The following is a 19,630-nucleotide window of genomic DNA, read 5'->3' as shown; positions in this document are numbered from 1 at the left end:
AATTAAAAGAAACCCTGACTCACACAAATAGGATGTTGCTGGCTTTTATCAGCATTTACCAGTACATGGTTTATCTTTAGCCTTTTTGTTTCCATAAAAAATAGTTCTATTTTGAAATGCTAAAAATTTTAAATAATGGATAAAATTTCTGAGCGTTACTAATTTGGATACTTCTGCAGACACACCCAGGATTATAGATGTATTATTGCATGCTACACTGGCAAATATGTTGGAGTACATGAATATTTCTGTGAGAAGCTGGAAAAATATAACATTCTTCAACAAAAAGATTGTGGGTGTGTAAAACAGAAATGTATTTTATTTCAAACAAAAAGCAAAAATGTCATGTTCTGCTAAATCACTGGATGGGCCAAGGTTTGACAGAAAGAAAATCTAGAACTTATTTTGTTGTTCTGGGTTTTGGCCAAAACAAAGCCATCAGAGACCCTTGAGTAATTTTGTGGGCCACGCAGGGCAAGGCCAGGGCACTTGCCCCCAGCCGCCTCTTAGCCAGTCCTGGTGTGGTTTATCCCACCATCCAGCCTGCCTGCCCACTCAGTCTTGCCTTCCCTTTCTCCCCTCTCCTGCTTCCCCTCGGCCACCACCTCCACATTATGGGATGTCCCATCAGCCCAATTGCCTTCCCAATCTCCTCAAGCTTGTAAGGTAAGAATCAGTGTCAGGCTACTCAGAACCTTTATGTAAATGTTGAATAGTATCTCTCTGGCCAGGAAGAGAAAGGTCAAATTTCCATTGAGTTGAAAAGGTGTGAGGAAGTAATCCATGTTGGAAAAGATAAACTACAGCTCTGTTCTGATCTGGGAATCCAGCAACTGCAAATCAGTGGAACTAGAAAAAGGATCCAACAGAAAATATAAAATATAAAGTAAATAAAAAACGTATGGCCAACCACAGGTTGGAACAAACTTAAAACTCATTTTAAGAACTTAGTAACACAGATTCCCTGAAGACAGAAATACAATACTCCTACATTATGCAAAGAAAATAAAAATGGTTACAAGACACATAAAACAAAGATTAAACTTACCACAGTTCTAATCAAACATTTGAAGAGAAACAGCCTTGAATCAGGACTTCTTTTTTGCTTTTCTAGAAGTTTCAAGCTTAAATCTGGGCTGAAGGAGAATGGTTAGCACTTTCTCTTCATCTCTGCCTCCGGCTTGTCTCCCTTTCCCAAGAGAACTGCCTGCAGTCTCCCAAAAGCTGCCTCTTCCAGAAAATGGAGGAGCTGGGATGAATCTGCCTTTTCCTTACATGCCAAAGCCCATGTCTGAGAGAAGATACGTACAATAGAAGAGAATATATGTAGCTCAGGGTTGGACTGTGGAGTCCTTGCTGCTCTCTGAGCTTGGTTGTGTGCTTGCAGATGTTTCATTACCCGACAAGGGCACTGATGATTACCCAATTAGAGCACCAATGATGTTACCTGGTCGGGTAATGAAATGTCTTTAAGCGCACAACCAAGCTCAGAGAGAAGATACTTATTTGGCATGTCTGAGCCTGTCTGGTGTGACAGGCTGGGAAGGAGACTGCAATATTGGGAATGCTGACTGACTCTGTATGACGGGTTCAGGAGTTTCAATGGATGAAATAACTGGTTTAAGTGTATACAGTACACATTTTGTGACACCTATCTTACTTCTTAAATCCACAAACCAAAAATATTTTTAAAAAGACCCCTTAAAAAGGAAACTAGCAGTCTAGGTATGACTCCATTGCACTCCATTCTGCTAATCTAACTGACTTTTTATGGTCCAAAGGGGTCAGATGGTGTTCAGATATTAGCCTGAAGTATTTGTGTTACACGGGCTTCCATTTTGTTTTCCATTTCACTCTGTAGCCTTCTGTGAGGCTCTGGTGGAACCAACCATGGAGACCATGCTATTCATAGGGAAGAGAGAACTTGGAATCATTTCTTGATCTCTTTGTTCTGGCAGGTCTGTGTGGAGAAGCTCCTTCCACTCAGCTCCTTCTCTAGCGCCTTCCACCAGGCCACATATAACAAGCAGCCCATGTATCGAAAGGCCATCTATGAAGTACTGCAGGTAAGCACTGCCTTTGTCATTCCTCTGGGACTTGTTTCCCTGGCCCTCTTCCCCCTGTAGTAGCTAGCTTCTGAGGTGGAAGAAGGATTTCTAAGTCTTCAGGATATGAGCTGGACTTCACAGAGGTGGGCAGAAATCATCCTCAAGAACTTCCCCATCCCATCTCAGATTGGTTATCCTAGAGGATGGAAAAGGATTATCCCAGGCCTTTGCTCGTTGTATCCTAAGGCAACATGTGCCATTAAATAATCTGAAGTAATTCATGGAAACAAGCAAAGCTGTGCATTAAAAGAGGTGGTAATAAAAATGAGAAAAAGAGAAAGGAGGGGAAGACTCAACAACACTATTTGGGATGGATGAACAATTTGGATTTTGGGAAAGTATCTCCCTATATTGATAAAATTCAATTTTCCTTCCTGTCTTGCTTTGGACCACTTTACTGATCCAAAAAAATGTAAGAAAGCCCAATACTGTATGTGGAGATTGGGGAACATCATTCCTGCTCCTGTAATAAAGTGGTTAAGGTCTTGAACTTGGAACAGGAAACCAGATTTAAGTTCCTGCTTGATCATGGAACTCAGGGGTGACTCTCAGCTTAACCTAACTCAACCTATCTACCTGTTATGGGGATTAAATTACAGGTAATCCTTGATTTATGACCACAATAGGAACCGGAAAATTCATTGTTAAGTGGTGTGGTTGTTAAGAGAGGTATCACGTGTCTGCACCTGATTTTACAGCATTTTGTGGTGGTCATTAAGTGAATTACTGGCCATTAAGTGAATCATGCAGTTATTAAGTGAATCACAGGGTTCCTCATTGATTTTGCGTGTCTGAAGCTGGCTGGGGAGGTCGTAAATAGCTATCGTGTGACCCCAGGACACTGCAACGGTCGTAAATACATGCTGGTTGCCAATCGCCTGCATTTTTATTGCGTGACCACAGGGACTCTGCAATGATTGTAACTGCGAGGACTGGTCATAAGTCACTTTTTTTAGCACCGTCGTAACTTCGAACGGTCGCTAAATGTTGTAAGTCAAGGACTACCTATAAAGGAGATTCCATGGATGTCTCTTTTACTCTGGGAGGAAAAGTGGGATATAAATACAATAAAATAAATTACAGAACTCAGGAAAGACATCTGTACAAGCTGAATACCATTCACCCCAGAGTCAGTTGGCCCTTCTGTCCATCTGTCTTCCCTCCAGGTGGCCAGCAGCAGATCAGGCAAGATCTTTCCATCCTGTCCAGAGAATGATGAAACAGACACATCCAAAGTGGTGGAAATCCAAAACAAGCAGATGATTGAATGGGCCTTAGGGGGATTCCAGCCATCTGGTCCAAAGGGATTGGAGCCTCCTGAAGGTAATGAAATGGAGCTAAATCATCACAGGCCCCCAAGTTCCCATTGTGTAGGGTGGAGCTGGGATAACAGGTGATTTTGCCCCATTTGTCTCTGGGATGTGGTAGGGTCCTGTTCTTCTGATAGCAAGATTCCACAGGGCCAAGAGCAATCAGATAACCAACTCCTTGATGCTTAGCACACCAGCATGCTTAGCACACCAGCAAGGCCTGATGAGAGACAAGCATCCAGATAAGAAACCAAAGCTTGATTTCCCACCCCTTAACCTTGCTGCCACACTGATGTACTTCTTTCTGCAATCCCAGAGGAACGCAACCCCTACAAAGAAGTTTACACGGATATGTGGGGGGAGCCAGAAGCTGCTGCCTATGCCCCTCCTCCACCAGCGAAAAAACCAAGGAAAAGCACAGCTGAGAAGCCCAAGGTCAAGGAAATCATAGATGAGCGCACCAGAGGTATATCTGGGACAGAATGGAATGGGTAGCTTAGAGGAAGCTGACTTATCCGAGCCACTCTCCGCTTGTTTTTCTTTTTTCCAGTCCCAAGCTATATCTGACAAGTAGTCAAGACCACTGCACTTCTAGCCCTCAACACCCTATCTGACTGCTGTTTGTAGAACCATTGGCCCTTTCTGTAGCTTCCTCCGACTGCAGAAAAGGCTAAATCAAAGTATCAAGAAATCCTAGTTTTTGCCATTGTCAAGTTCAGACTTGACATAAAGCAAGGTGTAGGGCTTCCTGCTGTTCATACATTTTCTTTGGGCAGTGCATGCCATTCTTATCTGGGCAGTGGTCCTTTCTCCCATGCCTCAGTAATCTTTTAATCTCATCTGCTCTTTGGGCTCCTTTCCCCATATTCCGGCTCACATGTTTGCTTCTATTTTCCTATCTTTCATTGAATTATCATTAAAAAAACCTTACTCTGAAGATCAAGGGACTCTGCCTTGTCCTCCATTCTCTAACTTGAGAATTTTGATACTGGAAGGAGGAGGCGAAAGGGGAGATACTCCCACCATTCCATGATGATTAGGTTGTAATGCAGAGATCTTCCAGAAGGTGGTGAAGTCTGTTTCCAGACTTTAACAAACAAGCAGTAACAGGCCTTTTTTTTGGGGGGGGGAACCAAAAAAATGTAGCTCTTGGGTAGGATTATATACATGGCTACAAATAAATCATGAATTTTTACCTGATCTAAATCGGGGGTGAACAACTTTCTGGAGGCCAAATTCCACATCAGCCTCATATGGCGTGCCAAGAACTATATTTAAAAAATGGGTGGAACCAGAAAAATGTGGATAGGTCAAAAGGGGAGGATGGTGGGGCCTCCCATTCTCCAAGCATATATTTTCACTGCAATGCAAAGGCAATATTTTTCATTATTTTCACCAGTTTCAGAACAGGACTCAGTGGGTTAATATAAATGAACAGAAGAAAATATTGGCTGTGTTCACCCAACACACTTAACCTGATTATAGAATTACTTACTTTCTAGGTTGCACAGCACATTGAACCATAAGTTAATTACACTGACTGGATTCATGCACACACAAAACATAACCAAAGTTAACACTAGCCAAGCACAAATGTTGTATGAATATGTCGGTTGTGCCTGGTTAAGCACACTGTATGAACAAAGCCAGTGTCTCGTTGTTGTGAACTAAACTCCCTTCCCTTTCCCCTCTTTAGTATTAGAACTTGTTCTAATTGAAATTCTTACCATTTCTTAAGCCCAAAATCAGCAGACTGCATCACCAGTGTTTTTCTGCAGCAAATGCAAAGCTAAGGCTTTGATTCAGGGATACATATTAAGCCTTTTCTAGTTGCCCTCAATTTCAGTCATATTTATGGATCCTGTGGCATCTCCTGATTGCCTATTTTAACAAATTCTTTTGCTGTTTTTAGAACGTCTTGTTTATGAGGTTCGACAGAAATGCAGGAATATTGAAGGTGAGGTTGAGCAAATATATTCTCTGTCCTTCCCCATATTGAAGTATGTGCATGGCATGACAACCAATTGGATTCCTCCCTAATCTGCTGCAAGCATATTAATTCAAGGTGATCACTGCAGCTTCAGTTCAGCTGTGAGCAAATGGATCCTTCTGCCATTAGAATTTGTAGACTCTGGGTATACTCGAAACATGTCACAAGAAAAATATTTATTTACAACTCTAAAAGCAACCCAGCACTTCCACAGTTCACCATTGGAAGGCCTTTTATGGATCTCATCTGTCTAATAGAAAGGACCAGGATGATCCATGCTCGGTGATCCTGTTGCTGTGTGTGGTTTTGAAGGAGGAGAACATTGCTGTTAGTCAAAGGGGATAGAGAGTTGTGTGGTGAGAAGTGGAGAGAGTGGTATCTTTCTCACTTACTAGCTTGTGGTAATGCATCTCCTTTCTCTCCTCACTCACCAACTGTGCCACCTCTCAGATATCTGCATTTCCTGTGGAAGCCTGAATGTCACCCTGGAACACCCTCTTTTCATTGGAGGAATGTGCCAAAACTGCAAGGTAAGAAGGTGCAAGAAGCAACCTGGGGGTGGGATAGGGTGGGGAAAGAACTGGAGAGGGAATGGTGACTTTGGGTGCAGTGGGGCAGTCAACTTATGGAAGTTCTGGCAATATAGAGTCTATAGAATTACAAAAGGACAAAGGCAATCAGGACAAAGGAAAAGAAAACCCCTTACTGAAAAAATGGTTTTTAAATTTCCCCAAATTCCTGTCATGTTCAAATACTTTCCTTCTTCCTTGGAGGAAATTGTAATCCAGTCAGACAAGAGCTGATCATGGCAGCTAACGGGTCTGTGATTGGCTCTTGTGTGATGGTTATTATTTTTTTTTCTCAGAGCAAGAACCAAATGTTCAGAATGCATCAGGAATTTGGAGAGGTTTTTAAAAACTCCTCTTCAGTAAACTGTGTTTTGCACCAGTTGGCTTTGTCCTTTTGTCCTTTTCCTAGATGCAGAAATGGAACATCAGCCAGGCCTGCTGGTTGCTGGAGAGGGACTATGTCTCAGAGTCCTCAGAGATGAAACAGGAAAAGAGCTGACTTGACTTGTGCTCTGAGCACTTTGCTGTGACGTGTGGACCCATAACAGCCCCTGATGTGTCCCTTTTGATGGATGTGGCAGAGGGCTGCTTTGGCCTCTTCCATGGGCCTGAGAAGGGCGCCAGCTGTGGGAAAAGAAGGACTGAGCTTCTCCTGTTCTATGCTGGTGTGGCTTTTCTGTCAGGTGGCTTCTCTGTGTGAATTCTGCAGTCAGAAACACCCTGATGCAGCCCAAGTTGGTGTTCTCACTTGCTCAAAAGCAAAATTTGGTTTTCAGTGCTGTCCCTTTGCAGGCTCATTCCATATGGGGCACGTTCACAGGACAGTTTCCTTATCAGAAAAGGGTGGGAAAGACCTTTTGGCTGGAAAGGAGACACTGAAGGATCAGTAAGATGGAGCTGAACAGAGTACTGTTGACTAGAGCTTGGGAAGTTGCACATGGATATGGGAAAGCAAAGATTTAAGATCTGCCTCCACTATGGATTTCTGGAGTGTACTTAGCAACATCTGTTGCTTTCTGTTCTACATCTGTAAGATAGGCTTAAAAAACCTTTGTGGCTAGTGTGTTGTAAAATACTTTACAATGGGAAAAACTAATCTCTCATCCTGATGGAGCTTATCAGAAATGTCCCTCACACCTCTGTTCCCTTAGAACTGTTTTTTGGAATGCGCCTATCAGTATGATGATGATGGCTACCAATCATATTGCACCATCTGCTGTGGTGGCCGTGAAGTCCTTATGTGTGGGAACAACAACTGTTGCAGGTGAGTTAAGTGGTGGCTTAGAAAGATTCTCCATCTCTCTGACTCCACTGGTGGCCTTTTTTAGGGCAGTGTCACCATTAGTCAAGCCCTCTCCCTTGCATTCAAGAGAAAATTAATATATCTTTTGCATCTTTTCTGTAGAAAATGACCCAGAGGAAGAACCTGTGCCTGTCTTTTCAGTTTATACTAATGGAAATTATAATTTAGGAAAGGGAAGGAAAACTAGGATCATGGCAGTTCAAAGGCAGGCTTAAAAACAAGGGATTGGGAAGATGTATCTGGAATGAAGTAGCTTGACTAGGACTATGCTTGACTTGACTTAGAATTATTCTCAGCCAGTCAGAGCCTGGGTGATTCTGGCACCAAGAGAATGTGCTGGAATTCCAGAAGGGCCCAGACTGCCTAAATCAAAGCCATTGTTTGTCTGTTGCACCCTGAGTTGAGCACATTCCACACTTAGTACTGATTGTTTTGGTTTGCAGATGCTTTTGTGTAGAGTGTGTGGACTTATTGGTGGGTCCTGGGGCTGCTCAGGCAGCTATCAAGGAGGATCCCTGGAACTGCTACATGTGTGGCCACAAGGGTATCTATGGCCTGCTCCGGCGGCGAGAAGACTGGCCCTCACGCCTTCAGATGTTTTTTGCCAACAACCATGATCAAGAGTTTGTGAGTTCAGCGTGGAGTGGGGGTGGGGACAAAGAGAAGCCTTTGATTGCCCAGATATCAGGAAAGTTCAAAAGGCAGGAGAAATCTGCAAGTGCTCTCAAGTCTCTCTTGCTGCTTGCAGTCTCCTACTATATTAGCTACCTGAACCAGTCAGCCAGTGGCATTATGTTTAGGGCTGCTGCTGAGCCCCAGCTCTTGAGGAGCTCAGGAGCCCTCTGCTACCTCCCCATGATGCCTGTTGCCTCAGCTTACACTCCAACCATTTCATGCTGCTCCTTTGCTTTTTGGCAGGATCCACCAAAGGTTTACCCTCCAGTCCCTGCTGAAAAGAGAAAGCCCATCCGGGTGCTTTCACTTTTTGATGGCATTGCCACAGGTAAGTTCTGACCCTCTTAATATCAGAAAGGAAGTGGTCCATTGAATGCCACATGGCAGCAACAGTGACATCCTGTTTTTCATTTTCCAGGTCTGCTTGTGCTAAAGGATTTGGGCATCCAGGTGGATCGGTACATAGCATCTGAGGTGTGTGAAGATTCTATCACAGTTGGGATGGTCCGACACCAGGGCAAGATCATGTATGTTGGGGACGTCCGCAGTGTCACTCAGAAACATGTACGTGGAGCTTTGTTGGGGAGGTTTCTCTTGGCTTTTGTAACTGAGGCTGGCACAACCCCAGGTGCATCTTCCTCTTGCATCTGACTATTAAATCTCCATGTTACAGATACAGGAATGGGGCCCCTTTGACTTAGTGATTGGAGGGAGTCCCTGCAATGACCTGTCCATTGTTAATCCTGCTAGGAAAGGCCTTTATGGTAAGTGCTACCATCCATCTCTTCTGGGGTTTACCAAGGTCACATTATTTTAGAGCAGTTGATTCAGGGGTAGGGAACCTGCAGTCCTCCAGAAACTACAGCTCATAGCATCCTTTGCTTATAGCCATGTTGATTGCAGTTAATGGGAATTGTAGTTCTGCAGCACATAGAAACCTGCAAGATTCTGAATCTTGGATTAATCCAACTTCCATTAAAATATATTTCCCTTCCATATTACTATCTCAGATACCCTGAAGATTGGAAAAGAAATCCATGTTCATGTTGCTCCTTAGCACATTGTGTATTTATAATAAGAAATGTGATAAAAGGACTGTAAAGCTAGTTTTAGTGAATAATCTGTGAGATTATACAAACAAAACTTTAGTATTTGAAAAGGATGCCCGTTAACCATGGAGGCGAAATTCTTGAGCTTCAGAATGCATCTTTGTAGTGCAAAGTATCTGAACAAAAATAAGAGAAAAGCTGAAGAGTCGTAGAAAGCAGTTGAGATTGGATACCAGAAGCACAGATCTCTTGGCTCAGTTAGTGTAAAGACAGTACTGATGTTGCAAGAATAACGCTTGGCCTTTACAACTGAGAAATCAAGTTAAAGCTATGGTCAGGGCACTGTTTTTTTGATGTTTTGACTCTATATTGTCATATCTGGAGATAAATCCTCTTTGGAGCTTTAAAAAGTCCCTGGTGTTCTATAAGTCAGATGTTTAATGGTTATGGAGAGGAAACTGTTGGGCTGCATCCCAATTCCTCTTGCAAGTATCCACCTCTCCCTGCCTTTGCTTTCCTACCAGAGGGCACAGGGCGACTCTTCTTTGAATTCTATCGTCTCCTTCATGAGGCCAGGCCCAAGGAGGGAGATGACCGACCTTTCTTCTGGCTGTTTGAAAATGTGGTGGCCATGGGCGTCAGTGACAAAAGGGACATCTCTCGCTTCCTAGAGGTGAGGTGAGGTGAGGGGCTCTCCCCATAGCCAGTCCTTGGAATATCTCTGGGTAGAAGCACAAGCCTTGCCTGCCATGGGAAGTGGGGTGGGGAAATGGGACCATGGCCAAAAAGGTGGGATGGGTCTTGGGCAGAGTGGCATCACCTTTTAGCCACCTCCTCACCTCCAGGCAAGATCTGCATTGTTGCCCTCTTCTCTCTCCCAGGTGTAGGCAGCTCTTCCTGCCACTGGAGAGCATTGTGGGCTTTGCAGTGAGAATCTAGTCTAGCTTTGTATAAAGAGGGAAGGCAAATTTTAGAAAAGTTACATTTTTAAATTAATGCAGAAAGTTAAAACCACATTGTCTTGTGTATAGGCTGAATCAAAATACATAATTCATTCTAAAAGATTTTACGGACCTTCTCAGCTGAAGAAGCTCCATGCTGTTCATAGCCCATATTGTTCAGGACTGTATGAACTCTTTGGAGAGCAATGCATGGACACGCACAGAAAGTACTTCCAGGGATTGCTTCTGAAATGAAACTGCTTGCTGCTTTGCCACTTGTCCCACTGGAAGCATATTCTGTGCATGTATGTACATGGTAAGGCAACATGGGGAAGCCCTTCAAGGCATCCTCAAGAGGATGTGACACCTCACCATTTTGCACAGTAGGCTTGGTCAGTTGCTTTGTGAATTGCCCTCCAAATCATTCAGCCCTAATCTTATGCTGCCTGGATTTGGGATAGACTAAGGTTAAAGCTGTTACTTAGGTGCAATAACATAAATTTTCCATTTACACAAGCTTAATGCTTGATGACTACATGTACTGGTTCATGTTGTTTTCTTAGAACAGTATAGAAGCAGTTTGCCATTAGCGTCTTCTGGGATTTTTAAAAAATTTTCCAGTCTAGTCCAGTATACATACCTGGGTGTGATAATATATACTTGCAGCCCTGATTATAAGGAACCAGAATGGCCAGGACTATGACTGAAGTAACAGGGAGGCAGGGAGGATGGGGAAAATCTTGGAAACATTCAAATGGCCTGAAGAAGCCTACAGACCACTGTTGCAAAGTTCAGGAAGTAGCCTCAGTTTGATGCCCTATAGTGTGACTTTTCTTGCTTCTCTCCTTCCTGCAGTCCAATCCAGTGATGATCGATGCCAAAGAAGTCTCCGCAGCCCACAGAGCCCGGTACTTCTGGGGAAACCTGCCTGGCATGAACAGGTTAGTTAGAAGCATAAGCTACCCACACAGGCATCAACAACCAGCAGACTGCTGAAGTATTAATCAATTCAATTATTCAGCATGTTAAGAACTGCTTGGCTGGATTCTCTCATTACCCTTTCTCTTATCTGTTAAATGCCTGGCATCTATATTTGCATAGTATGCAGTGCTTGGCTAGTTTTGAGTTTATTGTTTTTATTTTTATTGTTTTAGGGTTCAGGATATGCAAACCCAGCCCTTTTGATTAGTTTATGGTCTGATATATTGTGGAAATCCAAAAACATAATTAATTTCATAAAAAGACACCTAGCCTTAATTCTGTGAAGCTTTGGTATCAGTTTGATTTTTCTTCTGTGGTTTTATTATTTTTAATATAAGAGAATATCTATAGCTCAGGATTGAACTGTGGAGTTCTTGTTGTTCTCTGAGCTTGGTTGTTTGCTTGCAGATTTTCATTAACCAATTAGGTAACATCATCAGTGCTATTTATTATTTTTGTTGTGAATTCTCAAACCTTGAATCAGCTTTAATATGTTTTGCTAGTCATTCTATAGTTTTAAACTAATATTTTATCAGCTTATTTTATTTTTATTTATTTATTTAGCAAATTTATGTTATACGGGTGTTGGTATACTGCCACATTTTGATCAATTCAGGCAGTTTGGAATAACAAGGCAGTTTCAATATAGTACAAGTAAAAACAGGAAGTGTAAATGACAATAAATTACAATTTATGAAGGCAGGCCCAGATCCATCATCTAGACTGAAAGCTTATCAAAAAGGGATTGTTTCTACTGCCTTATAAAAGTCAAGCTAGATGGGGGCACCTTGTGCCTTGGTGGTGTTAAGGAAATTTGCAGCAGGGCAATAGACAGTAATACATTTCAAATTCTGGAACTGGGAGAAGTATAGCACAGGCATCTCTCTTTAGCTTGATTCACACCCCATGATAGATCTTCACGGAGACGTGATAGATCTTCATGGAGAAAATCTTATCAACGCTAGGAGTCAAAAATGACTTGATGGCACATAATTGATCAATCAATCACACCCCTCCCTCCATAAAAACCTCCATAAAAACCATACAGGTTTTTATACATTTCTTATACATAGGTAAATTTAAATAAATGGAAACAAAGAAGGGGAAATCATAGAAACAATGAGAGAGGGAACTTTGTGATGGAACTTCCATTGACTTTTTAGTGATCAAGAGATTGAGCTATTAACAGCAATCAGGGACGGGGCTAAATACAATGATTCACTGTGCTTATTGAGATATAGGCACTTAACAAACAGCCTGAATGTAAACAGGAAGACTTTGAAACAAGTATACTTGTCAGGTGAAAGTTAATTGTAGTTGAGCTCCATCTGAAATACTTAATCTCTTCAGTGCTGGGGGAAGGATCAAGTAATGCTGAGGGTGCATTGGAATAACAAGGGAAGGAAATTCAAGGGTTGAGGAGCAAGAAGGAAGAAAATATTAAGTTAGACTTGTCCTTTTTTGAAAAGAGGTGTCTCTTCTTAAAGCTACAGTAGCAAGAATAAAAGGAAACAAAATGTAACAAAGTAAAGGCATAGGAAGATGGTCCATAGGAGGGGGGGCACCACTGAGAAAGCATGCCTCTGGGCCCCTACTCTTCAGTTGATGAGGGTATGAGTCATTAGAAGACCCACGAGTGGTGCTAAAGGCAGGCTAAAAATATTTTCATGAATTTTGTCCATTTATATCTGTGGTTTTTAAACGGAGGGTAATTACTAAGGGGTAATTTTGGCATATCCTCTGGGTAATGGAGCAGTTTGTAATTACTCGTTTTTGAGTCGAGAATCCAGTTTGGGACTGCAGCTGCCAAGATTCTGGTGTAAAACGACGGAGTCTGGGTTTTTTTGTGCGGGTAATGACATTATTCAAGGCCAGGAAAAGGAGTAATTGGGTCAAATAGTTTAAGAACTTTATTGGCCCCAAACAAAACTATTGCTCCAATTTTTATTCATCTTGAGAAAAACATTCCTTGATTCAATAAAATGGTCCTTGATTCATAAAATAATAATGCCCCAAAATAACCCATTCAGTTCTTATTGTACAAATACTTTAGTAGTGAACTTTCAGGAAGAGTAATGTAAAGAGCTGAGATTCCTGAGATGCCAATCATTTGGACTTGCTTTTCCTGCAGGCCGTTGGCTTCAACTGTGAATGATAAGTTGGAACTGCAAGAGTGTCTGGAACATGGCCGGATAGCTAAGGTGAGAATGGGGGAATTAGTGAGTAATGAGTTTGGATGTTTAGATCTTCATGGAAGAGTGTTGGAAAGAGGGCAACAAAGGTGCTACCCATCTTCTCATAGCACAAGAGGCAAGGAGAGAAAACGGAACCCACCATCTGGTAATGGCTTAGGGAGGCCTGGTTTTACCATCATTTTCATACTGTCTCTCCAGAAATTAAGGCTAGGAATTGATAATCCTCACATTGGTGGAAGGCAGTGGAAATAGGGCAGAGACTGCTGCAAGCCAAGGAGTAATGTAAAGAATTAGAAGAGAGCTCAGATGTAGCTTTATTGTGGATGGTATGGATACCTGCTGATAATTGCTTTTTGTTTGTATATGTGTGGACTTTCCTTCCCAATGTAGTTCAGCAAAGTACGAACCATCACCACACGTTCCAACTCCATCAAGCAAGGCAAGGATCAGCACTTCCCTGTCTTTATGAATGAGAAGGAAGACATCCTGTGGTGCACCGAGATGGAAAGGTGGGAATGGTGTTGGGGCTGGGCTTGCCTGGTTTAAAGTATGGGCTGAAGAAAGGATTTGCAGCACATGATCTTCCTGTGGACACTTTCCACCATATGGCTTAATTCTGGCCTGGTTATATGCTTGGTTATGAACATCCCACTTGCCCTTAGAAAGGCCTCCCCTTGCCACGCAATGTAATTTTCTCCGTTTTCCCATAGGCACAACACGATTTGTTTTTAGATGCTATAGTGGTTCTCCTTCTTAATGTTTTCTCAGACTAGAGAGCTACTGGGCCTTAACACTAGAGGCATCTTATGTATTTCAGCCTCATTCTAGAAGCTTTTTCCCTTAAAGGAGGGTTTCTGTAGTTTAACAGATGCTATAATTGCTACTGACCAATAAGAGGCACTATGGGATCGGTTTTGTCCTTACTGGGACTCATCAGCCTCACCTTTGAACTCATCTACGTTCAAAGGCCCATGAGTTCAAATCCCAGTAAAAGGTTTGGGCATATGGACGCTAGCTGGGGCTGATGGGTCTCAAGAAGAGCGAAATTAATTGCACAGTACCTGCTGTTGGTCAGTAGCAATTATAGCAACCATTTGTTTTACCCCAATCCCAACATCACACATTATAATTGCAAATGAAATCTTATCCAAGTGCAGCAGCCTTGTGTTAGCATTTTTATGTCTTCTGTTCAGGGTCTCAGTATTCAATTGGCATCCTGTGCTTACAGAGTCTTTGGCTTTCCGGTTCACTACACTGATGTGTCCAACATGAGCCGCCTGGCAAGGCAGAGACTGCTGGGTCGTTCTTGGAGCGTGCCAGTGATCCGCCATCTCTTCGCCCCCTTGAAGGAGTACTTTGCCTGTGTTTAAAGAGACGTAACCACAAAACTGGCAAAGCGGAGGAGGAGTCTCAAACACAACCACCCCCAGGAACAGAAGAGAAGTGGCACCAGAATGGAGGAGGTGGCTGGTGGGTGAGAGGGTGGGAGAGGACAGCCTGCACGCATGTGCAGCTCCCATCACCCAAATCTTCACCCATCCTCTCCCCAATTTGAATAGCCCCAATCAAACCAACCAGTCCCACTTTCTGTTGGTAATCCTTTAATTTCCTGCTCTTTCTGGATGGGTTTGTCTGTTAGTTTGGTTTCTGCCGCTCCTCGGCTGAGCCCCCAGCAATGCGGGCTGTCCACAGACGCACCGCAAAAGAGAAAATTCCAGCCAAGCCCAAAGCTGAATGGGCCTTGGGGCTTTATTGCCCAAGCTCAGTTTAGGAGCACAAAACGAGGTGCAACGGGGCCTCCTTGCGTCTACCAGCGCCATTCCTGGGGCGAGCGCAAGCTGGGAAGCCGCCAGTCCCTACCTGGTCCCCCCAAGCCACACACTTTTCTAGAGTATTTGGGTGCCTATCACACAGGAGACCTTGATACACCCAGCTCCTACAGCCGCTGTTACCTCTTGTTTACAGTTTATATATATGTGAGAGTTATGTGAGAGAAATGTCTATATATAAAAGGTACTGTTACTACTGTACAACTGACTTTCAAAATGGTGCTTCTACAACCACAGAGGGTGGGGCTGAAGGCAGCTTCTGCGGTGCTTCACATGCTAGCCCGCAGGAATGGTGGGGGGAGCTTTTCCAACTGATTGCAGCCCCCTCTTATAAGGGGAGAGAAGGCTGACGGGCACCATTCTCCGCCCTGGGTGCCATGCAATAATACTTTTCTTCCTGAAAAGGCAAACCTCCCTCACGCCAGGGGCTTGGGCCTCACCAGAGGGGGCTAGTCTGCCCCCTGCAGAGCTCCAGGCAGGGGCCCTAATGTAAGTGGTGCTTTACTGAAATTGGTGTTTTCTGGGGTCCTCCTGGGGCTCCCACCTGATACCACCAACCTGGCTCACAGACCAGGAGGCAGAGAGCACCCAAGGACCAGCAACGCTTGTTTCGGCATCTCTGAACTCGCTGGCTGTAAGGTCCTTCACCGGATCTTTGGGCTCTGCTCCTTTTCTCCAAGCTTGCCCCTTAAAATACAGATTCAGCTGCAGAATAACCAGGGGGAGAGGGAGGTAGACAGAGAGAGAGAGAGAGAGAGAGAGAAGAGCCCCCGCTATCCTGCATTGCAGTAACACGCCTGCCCTGTTCCTTTGTGATCTTGTGTGTTTGGGGGTCAGCACCTGCTGCCTTCTTTCTCCCCTTCCTTCCTTCTATTTGTGGCTGATACAAATTATAGACTTCCTGTTTTGCTTGATCAGACTCTGGCTGTGCTACCTTTCTCCTTCCCCCCCCCCCCACACACACACGTTGAGGGTACGGAGGGGCAAAAATAGAGGTGGGCGGTTCTCACGTGAAGAGAGTCTCTCCAGGATCTGATGAACTCTCATGTGCAAGGTCTGGCTGAGGAGTCAAATTTCCTGGAGTATATCTTGGCAATTGTGTGCACTTTACTCTTTGGGGCAAGGGGATGAATGACCTTCACCATGAGTCTGTGATGCACGATGTGTAAGGGATGGCCATTGGGCTCTGGTCAATCCTCAGTGCATGGACTTGAGGCTGCTTCTCCCTTCTGCTTGCAGAGACTGATCCCAACAGGGTCCAAAGTTCTTGGTGCTAATGGGGATTTCTCTCCCCCACTCCCCCACCAACCAGCTCTTTGCCTCAGCCGCTTTTCCAACTCTGCCTCCACAGGGGACAGCATCTCCCCTCTGCTCCTGTCTTCCCTGTGTCCATGGTGCTCTCGGAGGCAATGGAGTAGATGCTGAGGCAAAACTCAGGAGCAGGTGGGAATGTCTGTGGAAGATTGCAGATCTCCTCCTGCCTTCTCATTAACACTCCCCAACACAATCTCTCGAGTGGTGAAACAGCTGCAGCAGATGAGGAAGGTCTCTGTTGAAGGCTGTTGGTCTCGGTGCTAAAATTTGGGGGAGTTGGGGTGGCAGGCAGGTGCCTCTGCTCACTTCCCTTCTAACTGTGAAGGGTGCTGGGGTCTTGCTCAGGGCCGAATGGGGAAGGGAGAATGGTGGTTACTTTGGATGGGGCTGTCTGGCAAGATATGCCCCCCACCTGTTGCCTCCATGATAGGCAGTCTCCTTTGCACTCCATTCTTCCTCTGACCCCCTTGGTGGTTGGTTCAGTGACTGCCTGTCTGTGCAAAATTTTTCAATAGGAGGTTCTCCTTACAGGATTTCCAAGCCTTTCTTCCCAACCCATTTGCCACAAAGCTAGGGGGAGAGATTCCCTCTGGGTTTCTTGTAGTCTAGTTTCACTGGTGCTAAATGGGAAGTATTTATTGGGAGAGACTGTAGCTCAGTGATAGAGTACATCTTTTCCATGTAGAAGATCTTAAATTCAATCCCGGGCATTTCCAAGTGGTGCTAGAAAAACTCCTGCCTGAAACCTTGTAGAGATCCTCTCACTCAGGGTTGACAGTACTAGATTAAGGGATCTATGGTCTAACTCAGAATAAGGCAGCTTCCTATGAGACTCTTTGTCCTTGGCTGATTTCCAGCCAGAGTAATCTGAGCCAAAGGGCTGGTTGAAGGAGAGGAGGCTCCAGGTATCTCCCCAAACAGTGGGAAGGGGGGTGGGTAATTTTCAGTTGTATGCTTCAGAGAAGAATCTATTTGGGGGGAAGGTATACCTTTAGTAGTGACATCCTTTTCTCCCCAAAGTCTTCCTTTCAGCATATTCAGTTTAGTCATGGGGCTGGCCACATAATTCCTAAAGTCAGTTCCAGTAGCTGAGAGCTTAGCTGGATCCTCAGTGTATTCATGGCACTGCCAGTAGACTTTAGTTCTGAACAGTCCAGCCTCCCTTCAAGCAGGGCCACATCTGCACCCATCCAGTTCTCTCCCCAAACTGGAAGTGGCCTCTTGGGAAAGCCTTTATCTGTGTTGTCTTTCAAACTTTCCTGATGTATTTGCCTTGGGCCTGTTTCGCTGTCCACCACAGAATCCAGCTGTTTTCCCAATGTGGGGAGCAGGAGGGGAGACTGAGTTTACAAACCAATGTGACTCAGATCTTTTCATAAAGAGCCTTCTGTCAAGGTTGCACAGCCCTAGACTGAAAAGCAAAGCAACCAGACCCCTGCCCCCACTGCCTGAATTCCTTTGGCATTTGCAGAGGGACAAGGTGACAACCAAGGTGCTAAACAGTTTTATTACAGATCTCTATTAACTTAAGTCTGCTGTCTGGACAATGACTGTTTTTGTTTTTCTTGTAGTGAAGTTTAAAAGAGCTCTATTATTTTACTCTTATATATTATTATAAAAAAAAAGGCATTTTAACTTTGTACTTGAAACCTAAAGGAAAAGATTTCATGTGTTTTAGCTTAGACATTGAAGTAGCTGAGACGCTTTACTGTTTGTGGGAAATCATGTATTCATGCTGAAGAATAAACTGTGTTGAGATCCTGGGAAGAGCTCAGCCCTGTTCCCTGCTCTCCAGCCGCCTCCCATCTGACATTCCATGCAGCTCAACCCAGATGTCCTTCCTTTCCTTTTTCGGTTCCATTCTCCCCCAGCCCTTCTGTGTTTTTCTTTTATTTTTTTGGATGATTTTGGGATGTCCCCATCCTTTCAGCCGCTTTTTTTTTTAGGGTTGCTTCTATATTTATTGACAAATAAATAATGTACATTTCAGAGTATGGTTCTGCTTTGCCAGGGGTGGGGAGGCCCATCTCCTCATCCCTATAGGCAGGCTGTTGTATCTCTGTGTAAGTATTGCTCGTGACATAGCTGTTTTATAAACTAATTAAAAGGTCAATGGTGCAGCAGATGTTAGAAAGTCTGTCCGTTCCGCCTCCATCCCATCCTTTGCATTTTTCTTTTGTGCTCAGAACACTCGAATAAGGAAGGCTCCTTGCTGATGTACTTGTGCTGGAGAACACTTGAATAAATGTTCTGTTTTGTGCAAAAAGAAAAGAAAAAGGAGGCTGTCTGCCGTCATGTGCTTTTTGTACCCCTGTGTCTATGAGTGTTTATAGTTGCTCCGAGGCAGTGCTGGTGGGATTAAAGTAATACCGGGGGAATCAAGTTGCATAAGATGGGCAGCCCACCTTATCAGCGGGGAAATAATATCACTACAGCTGGGAAATAACATCACTGCAGATTCCTCTAGTAAGAAAATTCACACAGTGTAGACAGTGCTCAAGCATTTGCTTCCCATCATTTTAAAATTATTTACTGCATTTGTAGAAGCACTTCTCTAAAGAATACACTTCCAGGAAACATACGTGACATTTTTTTGATAGGAACCTGTTATAAGGTGCTGTTAAAACTGCTGACAAAAAACATACAATAGAACATTGATATGAGATGGAGAAAATCTACTTGGTTGCTACGAGTTGACATTGTCTTGATGGCACATAATCAAGAATATTGGTAAAATGTAATTCAAAATATAAATACATTTGGAAATACATATTAATTAGAAATGTGCACATTTTTCTGATACGAACTTATCAAATCTGGGAGTAATGTTGCTAAATTGAAAGTAACACAATATTCATATCTTTAATTTTTATAGATGTTTTAGGGGAGAAATTAGAATTCATATGAAAGCAAAAGAGTTTTAGATTTAATTTCTGATAAGGATATTCTCCAAATTAATTTTTCTTTCAAACCCTGCTTAGAATGACACTCCAAAACAGATTGCATTTGCACAACTCAACTTCTTTATTAAATTAATCCTGGTTTGCAGATTGCACAACACAACCATAAACTAATCAAATTGACTGGTTTGCACAACATGATAAGCTCCGAAGAAACTAACCAACATTAGCAATAACTAAGCATATGCAAACGCAGCCGCTGGATCTTTACTAGTATGGTTCTGGCATGTTTTGTGAATACAGCCAGATATCCTGTTAAATACAAACTCTGGCACTTCAGTAAACCCTGGTTTAAATGGTAGTTATGAGCAAAATGGGTGTTAGCAAGAAAGATGAGAGTGGTTTCGCATATGGTGCCTTTTTTTCTTGAAAATGATACACCAGGAGCATCTTCTGAGTCATTCCA

At 43.5% G+C, this 19,630-nt stretch overlaps 1 protein-coding gene across 12 annotated transcripts in view; it reads left to right on the top strand.

Moving 5' to 3' along the window:
• DNMT3A (DNA methyltransferase 3 alpha) overlaps positions 1-18,545 on the top strand; it is a 118,231-nt gene extending 99,686 nt beyond the window's left edge. For 11 of the 12 annotated variants that reach the window (XM_063300092.1, XM_063300086.1, XM_063300075.1 and 8 more), the window contains 15 exons: positions 1,959-2,066; positions 3,275-3,431; positions 3,735-3,884; positions 5,331-5,375; positions 5,859-5,938; positions 7,129-7,241; positions 7,724-7,907; positions 8,199-8,283; positions 8,374-8,519; positions 8,629-8,719; positions 9,529-9,677; positions 10,801-10,886; positions 13,058-13,127; positions 13,512-13,630; positions 14,350-18,545. In XM_063300092.1, the coding sequence (XP_063156162.1) occupies positions 1,959-2,066; positions 3,275-3,431; positions 3,735-3,884; positions 5,331-5,375; positions 5,859-5,938; positions 7,129-7,241; positions 7,724-7,907; positions 8,199-8,283; positions 8,374-8,519; positions 8,629-8,719; positions 9,529-9,677; positions 10,801-10,886; positions 13,058-13,127; positions 13,512-13,630; positions 14,350-14,491 (1,725 nt within the window). In that variant the 3' untranslated portion in view covers positions 14,492-18,545. Of the gene's footprint in view, positions 1-1,958; positions 2,067-3,274; positions 3,432-3,734; positions 3,885-5,330; positions 5,376-5,858; positions 5,939-7,128; positions 7,242-7,723; positions 7,908-8,198; positions 8,284-8,373; positions 8,520-8,628; positions 8,720-9,528; positions 9,683-10,800; positions 10,887-13,057; positions 13,128-13,511; positions 13,631-14,349 lie in introns of those variants that run through there. The other variant, XR_010067712.1, reaches the window with a different exon arrangement.
• The last annotated feature ends 1,085 nt before the right edge of the window (positions 18,546-19,630 follow it).

This window comes from Candoia aspera, chromosome 1 (assembly GCF_035149785.1).
Source record: "Candoia aspera isolate rCanAsp1 chromosome 1, rCanAsp1.hap2, whole genome shotgun sequence".
NCBI lineage: Eukaryota > Metazoa > Chordata > Lepidosauria > Squamata > Boidae > Candoia > Candoia aspera.
The sequence above is the reverse complement of the archived record's forward strand: the minus strand, read 5'-3'. Positions and strand labels throughout refer to the sequence as shown.